The sequence below is a fragment of the Rhinatrema bivittatum genome, chromosome 2 (genome assembly GCF_901001135.1).
Source record: "Rhinatrema bivittatum chromosome 2, aRhiBiv1.1, whole genome shotgun sequence".
Taxonomy (NCBI): Eukaryota; Metazoa; Chordata; class Amphibia; order Gymnophiona; family Rhinatrematidae; genus Rhinatrema; species Rhinatrema bivittatum.
The window spans coordinates 822,847,882-822,869,826 of NC_042616.1; the positions used below are offsets into that span (position 1 = coordinate 822,847,882).

Consider the following 21,945-nt stretch of genomic DNA (forward strand, 5'->3'; position numbering starts at 1 on the left):
CCTAATCGGCTGCATCAGGGGCTGAAATAGTAGTAAAAATTAATATATTATCAAATTTATTTATAATCTTTTAAAACATAAATATCAATCAATCTAGACATCAAAACACATCTAAAAACAGATAAATTTTAACTTATACAAAGAGAGACAATATTTTTACCTTAATTCTTCTTTTTTTTGTATTAACGCTATACAGTTGTTCTTATGTGAAGCAATACTGTTGAGAACGGGGTGTTTAGTGTGCCCTTGGGCCTCAGCCCGACCCCAGACGAATCCAGGGCTGAACCAAGGGTTGACGGCATGCTCCAGCATGGCTGAACACGGTCTTACCCTCTGCCAGGCCTGCAAGCTGCCAGAGCCAACAACATGTGATGTTGGTAGGGGAACGGTCCTCCGACTGTTCCAAGCCCTTTCGGACCTGCCGCTTGAATCAGCATGGAGCAGCAGGCCTGGCCTGAGGTTGAGGGCAGACGGAGGCCTTGACACGTAGACAGGACTATGATGGATGTGAGGGCATCTTGGACGAGACTGGGTTGATGTGGCGGCATCACAAGCATGACGAGGAACTTGATCCAAACAAGACAAGACATAAGGCAGAAGGACACTGGCACTGTCTCTCAGGGCGCCCTTCTCAGCCCACCCGCAGGACTGAGTCGCGGACCACCTTGACCCAGGAGAGCGAGACACGCGCAGGGAAGACCCAGGCAAGAAGGAACTCCAATGACGAAGCCGGTGTCATCCGAAGCTTCTCCCATGGCTGGCGGGAACAGAGGCTCAGGAGCACAGGGACGAATCCCACCTGCAGGCCACTCCACTCTAGGGCACGACATCATCCGAGAACCACGGCTTTGCAGGAACGGAAGGCTCAGGAGCACCAGACGAAGACGCAGGGAAGAACATCCTGGCAGGGAGACACATCAGGACGAGGAAGATCATGGCGGAACATCAGGACATGGTCAGGGACCTCAGGCAAGACAACATGACACGAAGACGTGGTACGAAGGCAGACGAGACGAGGAGCTCCACGAAGAACAGAAAACCTTACAAGGCTCTGGCAGGTGGAAGCCTCCAGAGGGATTCACGCTGATGCAAGGCCCAGACAGAATGAAGTTGAAGTCCTTTTATAGGGCTGCAGACCGGCGACTCCCTGGGAGGAGTTTGGCAGGCCCACACCTAGCTGGCCCTATAACTACGGAGAAGTGCTGCGGGTCGGCCCCTAGGGAGAGGGCGTGGCTCACATCAGGAAGTCCATGCAAACACAAGCAGCCTCAGGCAGGCCCCAAGGACATTGATGCCTCCCAGGCCCTGGAGCAAATCCTGGACAGTTCGCAGGCGAGACCCTGGCTTGGAGCGGCCTCCAGGAAGAGGTAAGGAGCCTCCCGTAGAACCGCTACAGGAGGGTTCATAACAAATGCATCAAAGATGGCTGAAAAAACCTAGATGTATAGACAGAATTAATTTAACAAATATTCAAAATATTTTTTTATAGCAAGACAAAATTAGTGTTATACAATCAAATATTATAATTTACCAATTAGTGAGCTTAATTTCATATTGGGGTATACAAGTTATACATTCTTAATATATTTATTTCTTAGGTTGAATAAAAAAATATGTAAAAACAGTTCTTCTATCTAATTTTAATAATCTAGAGATATATATCTAGTTGATTAGTTTCAAAAAGGTTTTTTTTTAATCTAATTCAATGATTAAAGGGTATGTATATAGTTGACCACTTTAATCATTGAATTAGATTTTAAAAAAGTATTTGAAACTAATCAACTAGATATGTATCTCTAGATTATTAAAATTAGATCGAACTGTTTTTAGATATTTTTTGATTCAAACTATGAAATAAATATATTAAGAATGTATAACTTGTAAATCCCAATATGAAATTAAGCTCACTAATTGGTAAATTATAATATTTGATTTTATAACACTAATTTTGTCTCGCTATAAAATATTATCTTGAATATTTGTTAAATTAATCCTGTCTATACATCTAGGTTTTTTCAGCCATCTTTGATGTATTGCTACACCTAAGAACAACTGTGTAGCATTAAAAAAAAAAAAGATTAATTAAGGTAAAAATATTGTCTCTCTTTGTATAAGTTAAAATTTATCTGTTTTTAGATGTGTTTTGATGTCTAGACTGATTGATATTTATGTTTTAAAAGATTATAAACAAATTTGATAATATATTAATTTTGTCTCACTCTACGTAGCCAGAGTCTCGTCTCACTTCAAGTCTTCGTTTGATGTCCTCGTCCTTCAACCACTGTCCGTCCTGTCGCAATTGCTGCTACTGTGTGGCAGGTCCGAAAGGGCTATCGAGTGGTCGGAGGACTATTCCAGAGACCAACATTGCATTGTTGGGTCTCTCTTCTCTGTGATCAGGTTCGGCAATGGTCAGGATCAGCATTCCTACATCTTCAGCCCATGCTGGGGCACTTCTCACCTGCCTCGGCCCCCAGAAGATAACAAGAATCTTGTATGAAAAAGTATTTAAAACAGAAGCAAGATGGAGGTCATTTCTAGAATGTAGAAGAACCCCAGAGGTACTCAAGTTCCTAAATAACAGATTTGTGGCTCATATATAGGAAGCAGTTCACAAAAAGCCAAGGACTAATGAGACACTCCCAATAGATTTACTTTATTCTTTTGATTTAGCTTTTAAAATTATATTTTGCAATTAGTTTTTGAGAGAAATCATAAATATCTGTGATGGAATAATAAATAGACTGATACATCTAAGGGAATAGTTTGTACACCATGAGAAGGCTTCAGAACGAAAATAATGAAGGAAGTGAAAGGGAATTGCATTGTAATCACTGGATGTTTAGTTAACATCAGTAAAAATTATAAGATTATTTATTTATTTTTCTATACCGATATTTGATTCGAAATATTACATCGGTTTACATACAATTAAAATAAAATTGAGTGACTGGGTGAAATACACGCTTTTGTGTTTTTCATCACTAACTTTGTCAAGCTGGCAGCCTGATTTGATCATCTTCTGTCTGCCATTCCCCTCATCTCGTTTATATTTTTATCAATCAATAATCTGGATCCTCTTTACCATCCAAAAAACAAAGCGGTAGCCGATCCAGTTGGCTGTGTAGCAATAGAAACAAAGAGAATCGGTAGTTGAAAATGCCCTTTATTAGATGATGCCCTTTATTAGATGATGCAATTGGCCGCTCAAGACGTGACGTCACATGCCGGAGCTCCTCTGCAGCTGTGTCGTGGCCCAGGGGCACAGGAAATCCTCAGAGATGGGAAGGCCTCCAGCGTTCCCACAACAGATTGCGAAGGCCATGTGCCGGTGGGTGTTCCTATGTGTGGCCTATACTTTTGTGTTCCAAGTGTTTCCTGGATTTTTTTTTTTTTTTTTTTGGTACAAACGACCTGCAGGAGGCGTCTGCACCCAGAAGTTCCTTCGTCAACTCCTGACCCTCCAAGTCAAAGCATTGGACTTGGAAGGGTCCTTGAGAGGGGGGTACTGTTTCGATCTGGCCTGTGGCAGGAGCCAGAGGCCGCCTCTCCACCTCTCTTCTCCTTCTTCTTCAGCAGCCCGGAGGCTGCCAACATAGCATACCATCCTCTATCCCAACCGGCCCAAGGGTCCACGACCGTAACACTAACAGTAGGTCTGCAACTGTGGTGTATTTGGATTTTCAGAAAGCATTCAATAAAGTCCCTCATGTGAGGCTTCTAAGAAAACTAAAAAGTGATGGGATAGGAAGCGATGTCCTTTTGTGGATTGCAATCTGGTTAGAAGATAGGAAATACAGTAGATTAAATAGTTTTGTCAGTGGAAAAAGGTAACAGTGGAGTGCCTCAGGGATCTGTACTTGGACCAGTGCTTTTCAATATATTTATTTATTTATTTATTTATTTATTTAAAAGCTTTTATATACCGAAGATCATGTACAAGTACATATCGCTTCGGTTTACATAGAACCAGAATTAGAAATACCATGGGCATGGTGTACATTGAACAATAAACATTAAAACAAATAATACAAATATAAATTATATAATAATAGTAATAGTAATAATGTTAGTAATAATAATAATAATATTAAAATAATAATATTAAAATAAAATAAAATCAATAAACTGTGAGTATGCAAGCAATAGGGTAGATATTGAGTATGTGGTGCATTGAAGAATTATGCATGGAGAACATTAAATGTATGTTACAGTTAAGGTAGCATCTAACTTTATTTTTAGCTTGGGAAACTTTAGGTGAAGGCCTCCGTGAATAGCCAAGTCTTCAACTTTTTCTTGAAAGTCCGTAAGCAAGGTTCAAGGCGAAGGTCCGATGGTAGATTGTTCCAGTTAGTAGGTCCAGCTATTGAGAAGGCGCGTTTTTTCATTGGGGCCTTGGTCGGGGGTACATAAAGGGTACCTTGGTACGTTGTTCTAATAGGTCTGGATGCTGAGTGAAATCGGAGAGGGCAGTTTAATTCGAGTGTAGATTGTGAGTGGATGGTTTTGTGTATTATGGTTAACACTTTGTATAGAATTCTAGGGAGCCAGTGTAGGCTCTTAAGTATAGAGCCAGTGTAGGCTCTTAAGTATAGGAGTGATGTGTTCACTCCTATACTTAAGAGCCTACACTGGGCTCTATACTTGATGGGGAGCCAGTGTAGGCTCTTAAGTATAGGAGTGATGTGTTCACTTCTACTGGTCTTGGTTAGGATCCTGGCTGCTGAATTCTGTAGCATTTGTAGTGGCTTTGTGGTGACCGCTGGAAGACCGATTAGCATGGAATTGCAGTAATCAATTTTGGAAAATAATACAGCTTGGAGCACTGTGCGGAAGTCATGGAGATGGAGAAGAGGTTTCAAGTTTTTTAATATATGTAGTTTGTGAAAACATTATTTTGATGTGTTATTGACAAATTTTTTTAAGTTCAGCTGATTGTCTATGGTTACTCCAAGATCTCTTACATGTGTGGTTAAGGTCATTTGAGTTGAAGGGGAGTTTTCATCCTGAGTGATGAGCAAAAGTTCAGTTTTTGAAGTGTTGAGCACTAGATTCAGACTGGTGAGAAGTGTGTTTATGGATTGTAGGCGGTTGTTCCAAAAATTCAAAGTTTTTGTTATTGATTCTGAGACTGGTAGCAGAATTTGGACGTCATCGGCATAGATAAAATGCGTAACGTTTAGGTTAGTGAGAAGTTGACAGAGGGGTAGAAGATAGATGTTAAATAGAGTAGGGGATAAGGAGGAGCCTTGAGGGACTCCAAGAGTGGCTTTGACTGGGTGTGACTCTATTATTTATTCTAACCTTGAATATTCTGTTGTTGAGGAATGACTTGAACCAGTCCAGGGCCGTTCCTGATATACCGATATCTGATAGACGGTTGATAAGTATGGAATGCTTCACCGTGTCAAAGGCCGCTGATATGTCAAGTAGGGCCAGCAAGTAGGGGGTCTTTTTATCAAGGCCTGTGTAGATTCTGTCTGTCAGTGAAATCAGAAGGGATTCCGTGTTGAGGGATTTACGGAAGCCAAATTGTGCTGGGGCTAGAATCTTATTTTCTTCTAGGTATTCCGAAAGTTGTTTGTTCACTACTTTCTCCATGATTTTGGCTACAAATGGTAAGTTAGCAATGGGGCGAAAATTTGCCGGGTCTATTAGGTTATATATTTATATATATATAAATGATCTGGAAAGGAATACGACGAGTGAGGTGATCAAATCTGCAGATGATACAAAATTATTCAGAGTAGTTAAATCACAAGCAGATTGTGATACATTACAGGAGGACTTTGAAAGATTGGAAGATTGGGCATCCAAATGGCAGATGAAATTTAATGTGGATAAGTGCAAAGTGATGCATATAGGGAAAAATAACCCTTGCTGTAGTTACACAATGTTAGGTTCCATATTAGGAGCTACCACCTAGGAAAAAGATCTAGGCATCATAGTGGATAACACATTGAAATCATCGGCTCAGTGTGCTGCGGCAGTCAAAAAATCAAACAGAATATTAGGAATTATTAGGAAGGGAATGATGAATAAAACAGAAAATGTCATAATGCCTTTGTATCCCTCCATGGTGAGACCGCACCTTGAATACTGTGTACAATTCTGGTCACCGCATCTCAAAAAAGATATAGTTGCAATGGAGAAGGTACAGAGAATGGCGACCAAAATGATAAAGGGAATGGAGCAGATCCCCTATGCGGAAAGACTAAAGAGGTTAGGACTTTTCAACTTGGAGAAGAGACGGCTGAGGGGGGATATGATAGAGGTCTTTAAAATCATGAGAGGTCTAGAATGGGTAAATGTGAATTGGTTATCTACTCTTTCGGATAATAGAAGGACTAGGGGGCACTCCATGAAGTTAGCAAGTAGCACATTTAAAACAAATCGGAGAAAATTATTCTTCACTCAATGCACAATTAAGCTCTGGAATTTGTTGCCAGAGGATGTGGTTAGTGCAATTAGTGTAGCTGGGTTCAAAAAAGGATTGGATAAGTTCTTGGAGGAGAAGTCCATTAATCAATTTTACTTAGGGAATAGCCACTGCTATTAATTGCATCAGTAGCATGGATCTTCTTAGTGTTTGGGTAATTGCCAGGTTCTTGTGGCCTGGTTTTGGCCTCTGTTGGAAACAGGATGCTGGGCTTGATGGACCCTCACTCTGACCCAGCATGGCAATTTCTTATGTCATTATGTTCTTTCTCTAAGACTCCTTTTTCTGTCCTAACTTTCCTCTTATGTTCTCTCTTCGGTTCCTGTTCTCCACTCTCCCTTTCTTCCTCATTCTTTAGTTCTGGATCGGTAAGCACCTTTGTTTCAGTAGAAATAACTCACTTTTTAATTTCGGTTGAAGCTGGCACCAGAGTCCACATAATCGCATTTCCAGCTAATATCCTCCTATGGGCCTTGGAGTCCATTCCCAGCTCCTGTTCACAAAAGAAGTTTATAGCTTCTATTGCTTCCTTGACACTAATCTGGATCAGAATTGAAGGCTTCAGCTTGATCTTCTTTGCCTTTATATACTATAAATGCAGGGACCACATAGGAAGCAAAGTAAGAAAGAAAAGGCTTACAAAAGCATACAGGCATCACTTAGCTGGAAGCTACTGGGAATAAAGTGCAGATTCAGTGTCTCAAAGGATAGGAACAGGGATACACAGCCCTTTCACTTCTAAGGGTGGGGGCCTCAGGAGATGAACGCAATGATACAGAGCCTGTCACCTCTAGGATCGAACGGTGCAGGGATACAGAGAGTGTCACCTCTAGGACTGGAGGGTTCAGGGATACAAAACTTGTCACCTTTAGGATTGGAAGGTTCAGGGATACAGAGCCTGTCACCTCTAGGATCGAACGGTGCAGGGATACAGAGCCTGTCACCTCTAGGATCGAACGGTGCAGGGATACAGAGAGTGTCACCTCTAGGATCGAACGGTGCAGGGATACAGAGCCTGTCAGCTCTAGGACGGGAGGGTTCAGGGGTACAGAGCCTGTCACCTCTAGGATCGAACGGTGCAGGGATACAGAGCCTGTCAGCTCTAGGACGGGAGGGTTCAGGGGTACAGAGCCTGTCACCTCTAGGACGGGAGGGTTCAGGGATAAAGAGCCTGTCAGCTCTAGGATGGGAGGGTTCAGGGATACAGAGCCTGTCACCTCTAGGACGGGAGGGTTCAGGGATACAGAGCCTGTCACCTCTAGGACGGGAGGGTTCAGGGGTACAGAGCCTGTCACCTCTAGGACGGGAGGGTTCAGGGATACAGAGCCTGTCACCTCTAGGACGGGAGGGTTCAGGGGTACAGAGCCTGTCACATCTAGGACCGGAGGGTTCAGGGATATAGAGCCTGTCACCTCTAGGACGGAGGGTTCAGGGATACAGAGCCTGTCACCTCTAGGACGGAGGGTTCAGGGATACAGAGCCTGTCACCTCTAGGAAGGGAGAGTGCAGGGATACAGAGCCTGTCACCTCTAGGACGGGAGGGTTCAGGGATACAGAGCTTGTCACCTCTAGGACGGGAGGGTTCAGGGATACAGAGCCTGTCACCTTTGGACGGGAAGGTACAGGGATACAGAGCCTGTCACCTCTAGGAAGGGAGAGTGCAGGGATACAGAGCCTTTTCACCTCTAGGACGGGAGGGTTCAGGGATACAGAGCTTGTCACCTCTAGGACGGGAGGGTTCAGGGGTACAGAGCCTGTCACCTCTAGGACGGGAGGGTTCAGGGATACAGAGCCTGTCACCTCTAGGATTGGAGGGTTCAGGGATACAGAGCCTGTCACCTCTAGGACAGGAGGGTTCAGGGGTACAGAGCCTGTCACCTTTGGACGGGAGAGTTCAGGGGTACAGAGCCTGTCACCTCTAGGACGGGAGGGTTCAGGGGTACAGAGCCTGTCACCTCTAGGATTGGAGGGTTCAGGGATACAGAGCCTGTCACCTTTGGACGGGAGAGTTCAGGGGTACAGAGCCTGTCACCTCTAGGACGGGAAGGTTCTGGGGTACAGAGCCTGTCACCTCTAGGAATGGAGGGTTCAGGGATACAGAGCCTGTCACCTCTAGGACAGGAGGGTTCAGGGATACAGAGCCTGTCACCTCTAGGACGGGAGGGTTCAGGGGTACAGAGCCTGTCACCTCTAGGACGGGAGGGTTCAGGGATACAGAGCCTGTCACCTCTAGGAAGGGAGAGTGCAGGGATACAGAGCCTGTCACCTCTAGGACGGGAGGGTTCAGGGATACAGAGCTTGTCACCTCTAGGACGGGAGGGTTCAGGGATACAGAGCCTGTCACCTTTGGACGGGAAGGTACAGGGATACAGAGCCTGTCACCTCTAGGAAGGGAGAGTGCAGGGATACAGAGCCTTTTCACCTCTAGGACGGGAGGGTTCAGGGATACAGAGCTTGTCACCTCTAGGACGGGAGGGTTCAGGGGTACAGAGCCTGTCACCTCTAGGACGGGAGGGTTCAGGGATACAGAGCCTGTCACCTCTAGGATTGGAGGGTTCAGGGATACAGAGCCTGTCACCTCTAGGACAGGAGGGTTCAGGGGTACAGAGCCTGTCACCTTTGGACGGGAGAGTTCAGGGGTACAGAGCCTGTCACCTCTAGGACGGGAGGGTTCAGGGGTACAGAGCCTGTCACCTCTAGGATTGGAGGGTTCAGGGATACAGAGCCTGTCACCTTTGGACGGGAGAGTTCAGGGGTACAGAGCCTGTCACCTCTAGGACGGGAAGGTTCTGGGGTACAGAGCCTGTCACCTCTAGGATTGGAGGGTTCAGGGATACAGAGCCTGTCACCTCTAGGACAGGAGGGTTCAGGGATACAGAGCCTGTCACCTCTAGGACGGGAGGGTTCAGGGGTACAGAGCCTGTCACCTCTAGGACGGGAGGGTTCAGGGATACAGAGCCTGTCAGCTCTAGGACAGGAGGGTTCAGGGGTACAGAGCCTGTCACATCTAGGACCGGAGGGTTCAGGGATACAGAGCCTGTCACCTCTAGGACAGGAGGGTTCAGGGATACAGAGCCTGTCAGCTCTAGGACGGGAGGGTTCAGGTGTACAGAGCCTGTCACCTCTAGGATTGGAGGGTTCAGGGATACAGAGCCTGTCAGCTCTAGGACGGGAGGGTTCAGGTGTACAGAGCCTGTCACCTCTAGGATTGGAGGGTTCAGGGATACAGAGCCTGTCACCTCTAGGATTGGAGGGTTCAGGGATACAGAGCCTGTCAGCTCTAGGACGGGAGGGTTCAGGGATACAGAGCCTGTCACCTCTAGGATTGGAGGGTTCAGGGATACAGAGCCTGTCAGCTCTAGGACGGGAGGGTTCAGGGGTACAGAGCCTGTCAGCTCTAGGACGGGAGGGTTCAGGTGTACAGAGCCTGTCACCTCTAGGACGGGAGGGTTCAGGGATACAGAGCCTGTCAGCTCTAGGACGGGAGGGTTCAGGGGTACAGAGCCTGTCACCTCTAGGACGGGAGGGTTCAGGGATACAGAGCCTGTCACCTCTAGGACGGGAGGGTTCAGGGGTACAGAGCCTGTCAGCTCTAGGACGGGAGGGTTCAGGGGTACAGAGCCTGTCACCTCTAGGACGGGAGGGTTCAGGGATACAGAGCCTGTCAGCTCTAGGACGGGAGGGTTCAGGGGTACAGAGCCTGTCAGCTCTAGGACGGGAGGGTTCAGGGGTACAGAGCCTGTCACCTCTAGGACGGGAGGGTTCAGGGGTACAGAGCCTGTCACTTCTAGGACGGGAGGGTTCAGGGATACAGAGCCTGTCACCTCTAGGACGGGAGGGTTCAGGGGTACAGAGCCTGTCAGCTCTAGGACGGGAGGGTTCAGGGGTACAGAGCCTATCACCTCTAGGACGGGAGGGTTCAGGGATACAGAGCCTGTCAGCTCTAGGACGGGAGGGTTCAGGGGTACAGAGCCTGTCAGCTCTAGGACGGGAGGGTTCAGGGATACAGAGCCTGTCAGCTCTAGGACGGGAGGGTTCAGGGGTACAGAGCCTGTCACCTCTAGGACGGGAGGGTTCAGGGGTACAGAGCCTGTCACTTCTAGGACGGGAGGGTTCAGGGGTACAAAGCCTGTCACCTCTAGGACTGTAGGGCTCAGCGCATGGATACAGGGATGCAGAGTGTTATGTCTGCCGGCCGTGGCCACCCGTGGCAGGCTCAACTCACGCCATGTCATGCTTGGCTCACTTCCCCTGGTACACTTGTGGCATTGGCAGATCGCTGCCACCGCGTTCCTCCTGGCTCCCTGTGCTCCACGTGGTGGCTGGGATGCCGCCGACCAGCGTTCCAACCCTGGGCCTCGCTAGGCGCACGACTGATGACATCACGGGCCCAGGATATTTAAGCCTTACCTCCAGCCACCACTAACCGACTTGGCAACGAGTTCCCTGGTTCCTTTTGGTGCCTGTTCCTTCTCTATGGACCTGTTGTTCCTGCTCTTCAGATCTCTGTGGTTCCTGTCTCGGCGCTTCCCGCTCCTCGGGGCCTGGCTCAGCGCTACTTCACCTGGACACTCTCTCAGCACTTCCTGTTCCTCGGGGCCTGGCTCAGCGCTACTTCACCTGGACTCTCTCTCAGCACTTCCTGCTCCTCGGGGCCTGGCTCAGCGCTACTTCACCTGGACTAACCTGAGCACTTCTTGCTCCTCGGGCCTGGCTCAGCGCTATTTCACTTGGATTCTCTCTCAGCGCTTCCTGCTCCTCGGGGCCTGGCTCAGCGCTATTTCACTTGGATTCTCTCTCAGCGCTTCCTGTTCCTCGGGGCCTGGCTCAGCGCTATTTCACTTGGATTCTCTCTCAGCACTTCCTGCTTCTCGGGCCTGGCTCAGTGCTACTTCACCTGGACTCTCCCTGAGCGCTTCCTGCTCCTCGGGCCTGGCTCAGCGCTGCTTCACTTGGATTCTCTCTCAGCACTTCCTGCTCCTCGGGCCTGGCTCAGCGCTACTTCACCTGGACTCTCCCTGAGCGCTTCCTGCTCCTCGGGGCCTGGCTCAGTGCTACTTCACCTGGACTCTCTCTCAGCGCTTCCTGCTCCTCGGGGCCTGGCTCAGCGCTACTTCACCTGGACTCTCTCTCAGCGCTTCCTGCTCCTTGGGGCCTGGCTCAGCGCTACTTCTCCTGGACTCTCCCTGAGCGCTTCCTGCTCCTTGGGGCCTGGCTCAGCGCTACTTCTCCTGGACTCTCTCTCAGCGCTTCCTGCTCCTTGGGGCCTGGCTCAGTGCTACTTCTCCTGGACTCTCTCTCAGCACTCCCTGCTCCTTGGGGCCTGGCTCAGCGCTACTTCACCTGGACTCTCTCTCAGCACTCCCTGCTCCTTGGGGCCTGGCTCAGTGCTACTTCTCCTGGACTCTCCCTGAGCGCTTCCTGCTCCTCGGGGCCTGGCTCAGTGCTACTTCACCTGGACTCTCTCTCAGCACTCCCTGCTCCTTGGGGCCTGGCTCAGCGCTACTATGTTTGGGTCCCTACCACAGTGCCTTCAGCTCCTCGGGACTCCCCACGGCAATCCTACATAGGGGGCCTTTCTCCTGTGCTTCTAGCCATCAAGACCTGGCTCAGTGCTGTAACTCTGCCGGACTGTGTCTCTGTGTCCCCTCTAATCGGGGCACTCCCTAGCACTTCTACTACAGAAGATCATGTCAACGCATTGCCATGTCTCAAGCGCTGCTACTCTATTGGCACCTGCTACAGCAGGTTCCCCGCTCTAGCCCTTATCCTGCATACCACAGTTCAAGTCTCCGCACCTGCACCTCCTAATCTCGAAGCCATTCCCACGTGGCCCTGCTCTACAGTCTTCGGAACTACAGGGGTCTTGCATCCCTTGAGACCCTCACTCCTTCCCCCTTCGAGAGTGCTCCTGTCTTGGACTGTACCTAACCTCTCTGACACTCTCTGCATCCAGTCGTCTACTCTCTACGGGACCAGCCACACAGAGGTGCTCCTATGTCCGGCCGGCCCTGGCACCCAAGGGCTCAACCTGCGGGGAAAGAGGGCCGGTACTGGCGAAGTCCCTGTCTGCCTCTGTTTCCAGCCAGCCTTGCCTCCCGACAGTGGGGACCTGTGGGGCCCAACCCCTGAGGTAGGGTCAACAATTCCTAACACAGAGCCTGTTACCTCTAGGACTGGAGGGCTCAGGGGATGAGTGCAGGGATACACAGCAGATGTGAGGGAGAGCGAAAGCAGAGTTGCTTACCAGTAACGTGTCCTCCAAGGACAACAGGATGTTAGTCCTCAAACATGGGTGACATCATCAGATGGAGTCAGATGTGGGAAAACTTATGTCAAAGTTTATAATAACTTTGACTAGGAACACTGAACCACACATCCACTTGGGGTCCCTCTTCAGTCTTGTAACACAAAATTACGATAAAATAAAAAATTTGGAGAAACCAACTCCAAGGGGAGGCCGGTGGATTTTGTGAAGACTAACATCCTGCTGTCCTCGGACAACACCTGTTACAGGCAAGCAACTCTGCTTTCTCCGAGGACAAGAATGATGGTAGTCCTCACACATGGGTGATTCCCAAGCTACAGGCTGCTCCCCAACACAATGGGCACAACAACATCGGTGCCGTTGGTAACAGAGGGGGAGACAGCCTGAAGCCAAACAATGAGCCCTAGGTTGGGAGAGTTGGGTTCTAAACCTCAAATAGGTTCCAGAGGACAGACTGGCCAAACCTACTGTTGCATCAGCCATCCCCATCCAGAAGGTAATGGGATGTGAAGGTGTTGCAGCCTTGCAGATCTCCTCCATTGAAACTGCTCGCAAGTGGACCACCGATGCTGCCATGGCTCTAACAGAATGAGCCTTAACAAGACCCCCAAGATGCAGTCCCACCTGGGCATAACAGTAGAAGATGCAATCTGCCAGCCAATTGGATAATGTCTGTTTGGCAATGGCAACACCCAACCTATTTTTAGCAAAAGAAACAAAAAGTTGGGTGACTGTCAATGGATTTTTGTCCACGCCAGATAGAAGGCTAAGTATCGCTTGCAATCCAAACTGTGCAGTGCTCATTTTCCTTGGTGCGAATGGGGCCTGGGAAAGAATATTGGCAGGACGATTGTCTGGTTAAGATGGAAATCCATCACCAACTTAGGCAGGGACTTAGGGCATGTACGCAAGACCACTCTTTCACGATTAAACAGTATAAGATGGATAAGTACCTAAGGCCTGGAGCTCGCTGACTCTGCATGCTGAAGTGACTGCCACCAAAAATATGACCTTCCAGGTCAGGTAGTTCAGGTGACAGGTGCACATTGGCTCAAAACAAGCTTCCATCAGCTGAGCTAGCATCACATTGAGGTCCCAAGACATAGCAGGAGGCCTTAGGGGAAGCTTCAATAGAAACAGACCCCACATGAAACGTACAACTATAGGCTGTACAGAGATGGGTGTACTAACTATACTGTGGTGGAATGTGCCAATTGCACTAAGATGAACCCTGACTGAGTTGATTTTTAAGCCAGCTTCTGTAGGTACAGAAGGTAATCAAGCAGTTTTTATTACGCCGAAGGTGGACCGTTTGTCAGAGGTGGGGTCCCCACCGTCATTAGGCGGAGATGGCTGATTGATGGAGGCCGGCTGTAGCTTTGCCAATACCAGTCCTCATTCCCAGCAGGTTGGGCCCTTGGGTACCGGCCCAGCTGGTCTTAGGTGGGCCTCCGTCAGAGGACTTCCAAGACACGGGGTAGGAATCAGCCAGAGGCCAGCAGTGGTAGCTAGGATGGGAGAACGAGTCCAGACAAGGAAGGGATACCGGAGGAGAACCGGAGGCAAGACAGGTGGCGCCCAAGAGCCTGAGAGGCCAAGTCCAGAATAGATTCAGCAGCGTGGTCAGATGAAGCAGAGGTCAAGCCAGATGTTATAATTTGACTTGAATCGTGGGCCCTTGATCGCAACAAGAGATGGCTCTTGTGGAGACTTGCTACGATAGGATGACTCTTCTGTAGTAACAGACACAGAGTATAGAGAGTCTTTTATTATACAGCAAGTGTTGGGTAAGGCCCGAGAGTGGGCGGAGAACCTCAGCCCAGAGAACGAAGGTCCTCGATGATGTATTCCGTCTGTAGCTCTGCAGCATGGATATCGCAGAGATGGTTTCTCACCAGGGTTCAGGAAGGAGGTAGATTCGATAGTGGTCCACAGAGCGGGGTACGCCTTGAATCCACTCACAGATGATAGGCAAGTGAAAGGGGTAGATCCGGTAGTGGTCCCCAGAGTAGGGTACGCCTTGAGACCACACACAGATGGTAGGCCAGCGAGAGCGGTAGATCCGGTAGTGGTCCACAGAGTGGGGTACGCCATGAATCCACACTGTAGATGGTGAGAGAAACAGAGACAGACTGGAGAGCAGGGGTACTCACTCTGAAGCTGTAGGCAGTAGTAGAGAGGAACCTCTGAGGAGCGGAGGTCCAGGACGTGACAAGGCCCCGAGGACCGGGTACCACAGGCGACCTAGCTGGAAGCAGGCTGACCCCGAGGGGTAGACACAGAGCGAGGCAAGGCCCCTGAGGAGCGGGTACCAGAGTCGTCCGAAGCAGGAACACAGCATGGCAGGCGTCTGTAACGAGGCGAAATCAGCAGGAAGGGAATCCTTGCTAACTCGTAGCTGGGTTAGCGAAGGGAGTTTAAATATATGTATGCAGTGACGTCATGCGGAGGGGACACCCCTGAGGTTCCCGCCATGATGCACGTAAAAGGAGGAAAATGGCGAATGCAATCGCCCATGCCGGTCCGGGGATGCCGGAGAGGTCAGCGTGTGGAAGCAGAGGCATCCATCTTACCCAATGGAGCTGAATTAGGCAGAAGAGAGGTGAGCAACAGAGGGCGCAGCCGTATGCGACCGACGGGCGCAACTCCAGAGATCAATCAGGAGATGTGGTCAGGCAAGGATTGGGTACAGGAGCAGGAACCAGGAACAACGACCGAAACAGCAAAACACTGCACGGAGCGGCAGTAGCCACAGAGGCATTCACGGAGCGGGATGCCAGTGGCCAGTGGTTGGTGTTCCACCTTCACGGAGCGGAAGGATGGAGGGCTGCCATCTCCAAAAAAAAAACAAAAAACAGGGGTGGGTAAGAGTATGGGGCAGGGGTGTGGCCTGCTTGTTGCAGCGGTTGCCACCCCTAATTGAGCTGGATGTTCACTTGGATGCAGATCCGGCGCTGCTCTCTACATTGGTGGTGGGGTGGAGGGGAATTAGGGGTGGAGGGTACTGGAAGCTAATAGTAACAGGTGGGAGAGAGAAAAAGATTTAAAAAAAAAAAAAGGATAAAGTGCGTAGCTTGCTGGGCAGACTGGATGGGCCGTTCGGTCTTCTTTTGCCGTAATTTCTATGTTTCTATGTTTCTATGTAACAGGAACTGGGAACGGAGACAGGATCATGCACTAGCAACGAGGAGCAAGAGGACCTGTTGCCAAGGCGAGCTCTGACTGTCAGGGCTCGCCTAATATAGGCCCAAGGAGATGACGTTACAGGGACGGGCTGGCAGCCTTAGCGTGCTGCGGGTCCTTTAAATAATCAGGGAGGTGCACGCCTGGGGAGGCCAAATGGGAGGAGCAGATGTGGCGGCGTCTTTGCCGCGTTTCGGGGCCTGTCAGTGGCAAGCAGGGCTGCGAAGAGGGGCAGCTCCCTCCGCATCGTGGGGAAGCCGGAGCCCGCCCCCGGCAGGATGGTGGGCAAGGTAAGGAAGGCCGGTCATGAGCTCTGCGGCCGGCCGATGCAAAAGTACCCCCTCCTCTAAGCCCCCCCTTCCGAGGGTCTGAGTAGCCAGGGCACCGATTGTTCCCCAGTTCTTGCAGATTTGCGGGCTGAAGTCTTACGGAGCACAGAGGGAAAACCATTTCAGAGTTGTCTCGGGCAACGACTGGAATCCCAGACAGGGTAGAGAGAGCCGAAGGGAGGAACCCTTTTCCCTTCTCAAGCTGCAAAAGGGCATGCAGATTCTGGATCTCCTCCTCCTTGTAGGTCAAGAGGGAAATGAACTCCTTCATGGCTCGGTTGTGTTCCTTTATGAAGGCTTCATTCTCGGCCGTTCTTTGCGACAATTGTTCCTTCAGCTGCGCGAAGACTGCCCTAAAGAAATTCTTCTGGAGGGAACAAAGGTTAATCAGAGTCTCCTGAGACTTCTTACATGGGAGAGGAAGATAAGGAAGAGCAGTATCTACGACCAGTGAGTGGGGAGACTCCACTGGTTCTAAACAAGATTCCGAGCACTGCGGACCCCACTGGATGAGATCAGTCAAGGTCTAGTTAAACTGCAGTTGATTCTTTTGTAACCAAGGCAAACCCAGAATAACTGGGTTCACAGCCTTAGGAAGGACATAGAAGGAGATAAGTTCTGTATGATCTGGCCCAATTTTCAGCGTAAGAGGGCTCGTGGTCCGGGTCACCAAATCGGGGAGGTAGTCTCCATGGACTGAGGAAAGAGCCAATGGTGGTATCAAGGGACACATGGAGATTTGATATTAATCCACAAGTTCTTGTTGAATACATTTTCCCCCAGCACCGGAGTTCACTAGGATCTGTTGGTGAAGCAGGTGGGGGAGTGCTCCAAGGAGGCTGGCAATAGAAACAAGCGTAAAGTTGTGGTGAGACCAAGGGCTACCGACTCAGAGGTCTCTCGGCATGGGGTAATAGGGATGTGAATCGTTTTTCAACGATTAAAATTATCGTCCGATAATGTTTATATCGTCTTAAATCGTTATAGAACACAATACAATAGAAATTCTAACGATTTATCGTTAAAAATCGTTAAATCGTGTTAGTGCGCACTAACTCGAGTTAGTGCGCACTAACTCCCCGTTAGTGCGCACTAACTCGATTTAGTGCGCACTAACTGAAAATGATACAAATAAACACTTTCCAGGTCACTGAAGGTCAGTTAGGAATGAATATGTGTTCCTATTGGCTGGCTGCCCTCTTATCTATTGATGTTACCAAGGTTACCACTGAGGTGATGGTTGGGGGGATGGGAAATGGAACTGGAAACTAACGAACACCAACAGAAAATGAAACAAAGTGTTCACACTTCCCAGGTCAGTAAAGGTCACTTAGGAATGAATATGTATGTATGTATTCCTATTGGCTGGCTGTGCTCTTATCTATTGATGTTACCAATATGGTTGGGGGGATGTAAAATGGAAACAGTTGGAAGCTTGACAAAAAAAGTAATGTAATGATCAGCACTCACCTGACTAGAACTTGTTTGTTTATTATTTTTGTTAGCAGGCACCTGAAATGCTAGTGCATGTTGAATTTGCCAATCACTGTGCATTTTAGAAAGGTGGTCCTGGCTGGAACTGTACACAGTTCAAATATATGTAATTGATTGTTGGTAAGTGTATTTTTTAAGTAGCCACACTGGCACCAGTATGTTTACTTTTCCTCCTACTTAACTCACTAGCTCAGCTTTGTAAGAAGGGCTTCTCTGCTTGTGTGTTGTTTTTGTTTGGTGTGAGGAGAGCAGAAACATCAGATCTTTATTCAATCTACTACAGTCATCTCTTACAGTGCCCTATCCCTATTAATACCAGGAGTGTTGTGATCTTCCTGCACACAGTGCCCTAACCCTGATACCAGTCTGAGACAGCTCCCTCCCTGCATTACTAGTGAGAGGCTGGCTTCACAGACAGGGGGGAGCTGCCTGACCCTCACTTCTGACTTCCCCCATGTCCCAGCTAGTGAATGGTGTGTGGGTGAGGGAGGGGGGGTGGATGGTGAAGTCTGAGACAGCTCCCTCCCTGCATTACTAGTGAGAGGCTGGCTTCACAGACAGGGGGGAGCTGCCTGACCCTCACTCCTGACTTCCCCCATGTCCCAGCTAGTGAATGGTGTGTGGGTGAGGGGGGGGGGGAGGATGGTGAAGTCTGAGACAGCTCCCTCCCTGCATTACTAGTGAGAGGCTGGCTTCACAGACAGGGGGGAGCTGCCTGACCCTCACTCCTGACTTCCCCCATGTCCCAGCTAGTGAATGGTGTGTGGGTGAGGGGGGGGGGGGGGAGGATGGTGAAGTCTGAGACAGCTCCCTCCCTGCATTACTAGTGAGAGGCTGGCTTCACAGACAGGGGGGAGCTGCCTGACCCTCACTCCTGACTTCCCCCATGTCCCAGCTAGTGAATGGTGTGTGGGTGAGGGGGGGGGGGGAGGATGGTGAAGTCTGAGACAGCTCCCTCCCTGCATTACTAGTGAGAGGCTGGCTTCACAGACAGGGGGGAGCTGCCTGACCCTCACTCCTGACTTCCCCCATGTCCCAGCTAGTGAATGGTGTGTGGGTGAGGGGGGGGGGGAGGATGGTGAAGTCTGAGACAGCTCCTTCCCTGCATTACTAGTGAGAGGCTGGCTTCACAGACAGGGGGGAGCTGCCTGACCCTCACTCCTGACTTCCCCCATGTCCCAGCTAGTGAATGGTGTGTGGGTGAGGGGGGGGGGGGGGGGGGAGGATGGTGAAGTCTGAGACAGCTCCCTCCCTGCATTACTAGTGAGAGGCTGGCTTCACAGACAGGGGGGCGCTGCCTGACCCTCACTCCTCCGGGGTATTGTGATCTTCCTGCACACAGTGCCCTATCCCTGATACCAGGGGTGTTGTGATCTTCCTGCATGCAGTGCCCTATCCCTATTAATACCAGGAGTGTTGTGATCTTCCTGCATGCAGTGCCCTATCCCTATTAATACCAGGAGTGTTGTGATCTTCCTGCATGCAGTGCCCTATCCCTGATACCGGGATGTGTGCAAGAAGATCACAACACCCCCGGTATCAGGAATAGGGCACTGTGTGCAGGAAGATCACAACACCCCCAGTATCAGGAATAGGGCACTGTGTGCAGGAAGATCACAACACCCCTGGTATTAGGGATAGGGCACTGTGTGCAGGAAGATCACAACACTCCTGGTATTAATAGGGATAGGGCACTGTGTGCAGGAAGATCACAATACCCCTGGTATCAGGGTTAGGGCACAAGTTCTAGTCACATTGACTGATCACATTACTTGTTTTGTCAAGCTACCAACTGTTTCCATTTCCCATCCCCCATATACTGTCAGTAGGAAACTTGGTAACATGAATAAATAAGAGGGCAGCCAATAGGAATACATATTCATTCCTAAACTGACCTTAACTGACCTGAAAAGTGTCAAATTGTATCATTTTCAGTTAGTGCGCACTAACTCCCGGTTAGTGCGCACTAACTCCCGTTAGTGCGCACTAACTCGAGTTAGTGCGCACTAATCGGAAAAAAACGATTTTTAACGATTTTTTAACTAAAAAATCGTGCCTAAGACGATTTTCTTGCCCTGCCACACGATTTCTATCGTTAAGACGATATGGAAAACGATTCACATCCCTATGGGGTAATGCCCTTCCTTGGACATTGAGGTAGAAGATGGCCTGAATTCCCACAATAGATGCAAAGACCTAATGTTTCGTCCGTCAGGCTCAGACGACTTTGCCCGACATGCCTCACCTTTCTCTCACCTTTCTCCACCAGCTGCAGGAGAATGGCGTCCGTGGCGTCTCCTTGCCGCCTTGGCTCCTTGGCTCTGGTGAGGCGTTCGGCCATCTTGACCCGAGGTCTCCTAGGGCGCGCGCGCGTGCGCGTCCCTACCTTTGCTGACGTGTTGGCGCGAACCTCGGGGGTGTCCCCTTCGAGTAACGTCACTGCTTCCACATATTTAAGGTTGCCCATTTGCTAACTCTCGCCGAGTTAGCAAGGATCGGTATGCCCTGGTCTGAAGCTACTCTGCCGCTTCTATCCACTGGAAGCTATCTTCACCCTTCGGGGTTCTCTAACCTGGGTACCCGCTCCTCTGGGGCCCTCTGCTTATTTACAGGTGCCTATCCTCTAACAGGTACTCACTCCTCGGGGGCCTGTGTGTCTTTCCTGGTGCCTGCTCCATTCTTCAACCTGCTGGAAATCCATCTATCAGCTACAGAGAGTAAGTACAACTTCTACCAGTCTGTCTCTCAATAGTTCCTCGCTACCTCTCTGCATCAGGCCCTACACTACCATTGTGGAACAGGTCTCCTCTGCCGAGGACCACGGACTGCTAACACTTATCCTCTCTACTGTTCATTGGGATTCTCTCTACTCAGCTACAGGAGTGTGTTTAACATCTGCCAGTCTGTCTCTCCTACAGTGCCTTATTGGACGTCTGCATCGAGGCCTTACACCACCATTGTGGGACGGGTCTCCCTTGCCAAGGATTTCAGACTGCTACCAGCTAACCTGCTCTCTACTGCCACCTCTGGTGGTCATCCTAGCTGTACAATAAAAGAAACTATCTCTGTGTTTGTGCATCAGTCTCCCTATGGGGCCCCTCCCCGTAGGAGATAACAACACTGTTGCCCCTAGAATCCACCAAACACCTCGATATCAGAACACCTAATTGGTGGTGATGAGATCTTTCTTCATCCAGGAGGCAAACATGACCCAATTGCATGGGTTCCTCTGAAGATTTTCCGAAGGCAGGGGATGATTGCTGAAAAGGAGTAATTCCCTGGGGTGACTCTGAGTAGAACGGTTCTCCCGGGACCACTGGAATTGTCTGTCGATCATTCTCGTTAGATTGATGAGGCCTTCAAGAGATGTGGGAAGCTCCCGTGCCACAAGTTCCATCTTTAATCCTGTGGGCCAATCCCTCCAGGAAAATGGCGTGCAGACTGTCCCACTGCCAATTTAATTCCATGGCCAGGATGCGGAATTCTTTTGCATAGTCTGTTAGAGAGCGAGTTCCTTGGCGTAGCTGTAGAAGATCAGAGCCCATAGCAGGAAGCCTGCCAGATTCCTCAAAAACCTGCTTAAAGGCTGAAACAAACTGTGGAAGATTTGAGAGCAAGGGGTTGGAGTGCTCCCACAAAGGGGAGGCCCAAGCCAAAGCCTTGCCATCCAGAAGGGATAAAATAAAGATCGTCTTGACCAAATCATTTGGGAACAGCATAGATTAAAGGTTAAAATGCATATGGCAGTGATTTAAGAATCCCCGACCCTGCTTAGGGTCTCTCGCGTAACGGGGAGGTGCTGGCAAAGGAATAACCACCTGCCTGGGATCAGAAGACGGCATTGAGCTGGGTCAAGGAGACCTGGCGAGCGGCAAGGCGATTCACGTCTGCCACCACTAGCTCCAAGGCTGACTGGAGTTTTTGGAGCTTCAGAACAAGCCTGGGTATGGCCTTCAATGCAGCCAAATCCGCCAGGTGAGAATCCAGATGGGAATTGAGGCACTCTATGGAAGTAGCCAATGCCTCCAAGAACCATTGCTGTTCCTGGATCTTCTGGGCCAGGCCTGGAATGGCCTGGAGAGTGGATAGGTCCGCCAGGTCCATGGCCTTGGCAACCTGTTACGCCAAAGGTGAACCCTTGGCTCGAGGTGGGGTTGACGCAATCCACAGGACAAACCCTTCGGGTCCCCACTGTTGGTAGGCAGAGATGGCTGATTGACGGAGGCCGGCTG

General features: G+C 49.6%; 1 protein-coding gene across 1 annotated transcript in view; it reads right to left on the reverse strand.

The window, feature by feature from the left end:
• Nucleotides 1–21,945, reverse strand: part of WDR97 (WD repeat domain 97) — a 378,285-nt gene that overhangs the window by 14,349 nt on the left and 341,991 nt on the right. The window contains exon 25 of the mRNA XM_029587226.1: nt 6,841–7,028. Coding sequence (XP_029443086.1) covers nt 6,841–7,028 — 188 coding nt within the window. The remainder of the gene's footprint in view (nt 1–6,840; nt 7,029–21,945) is intronic.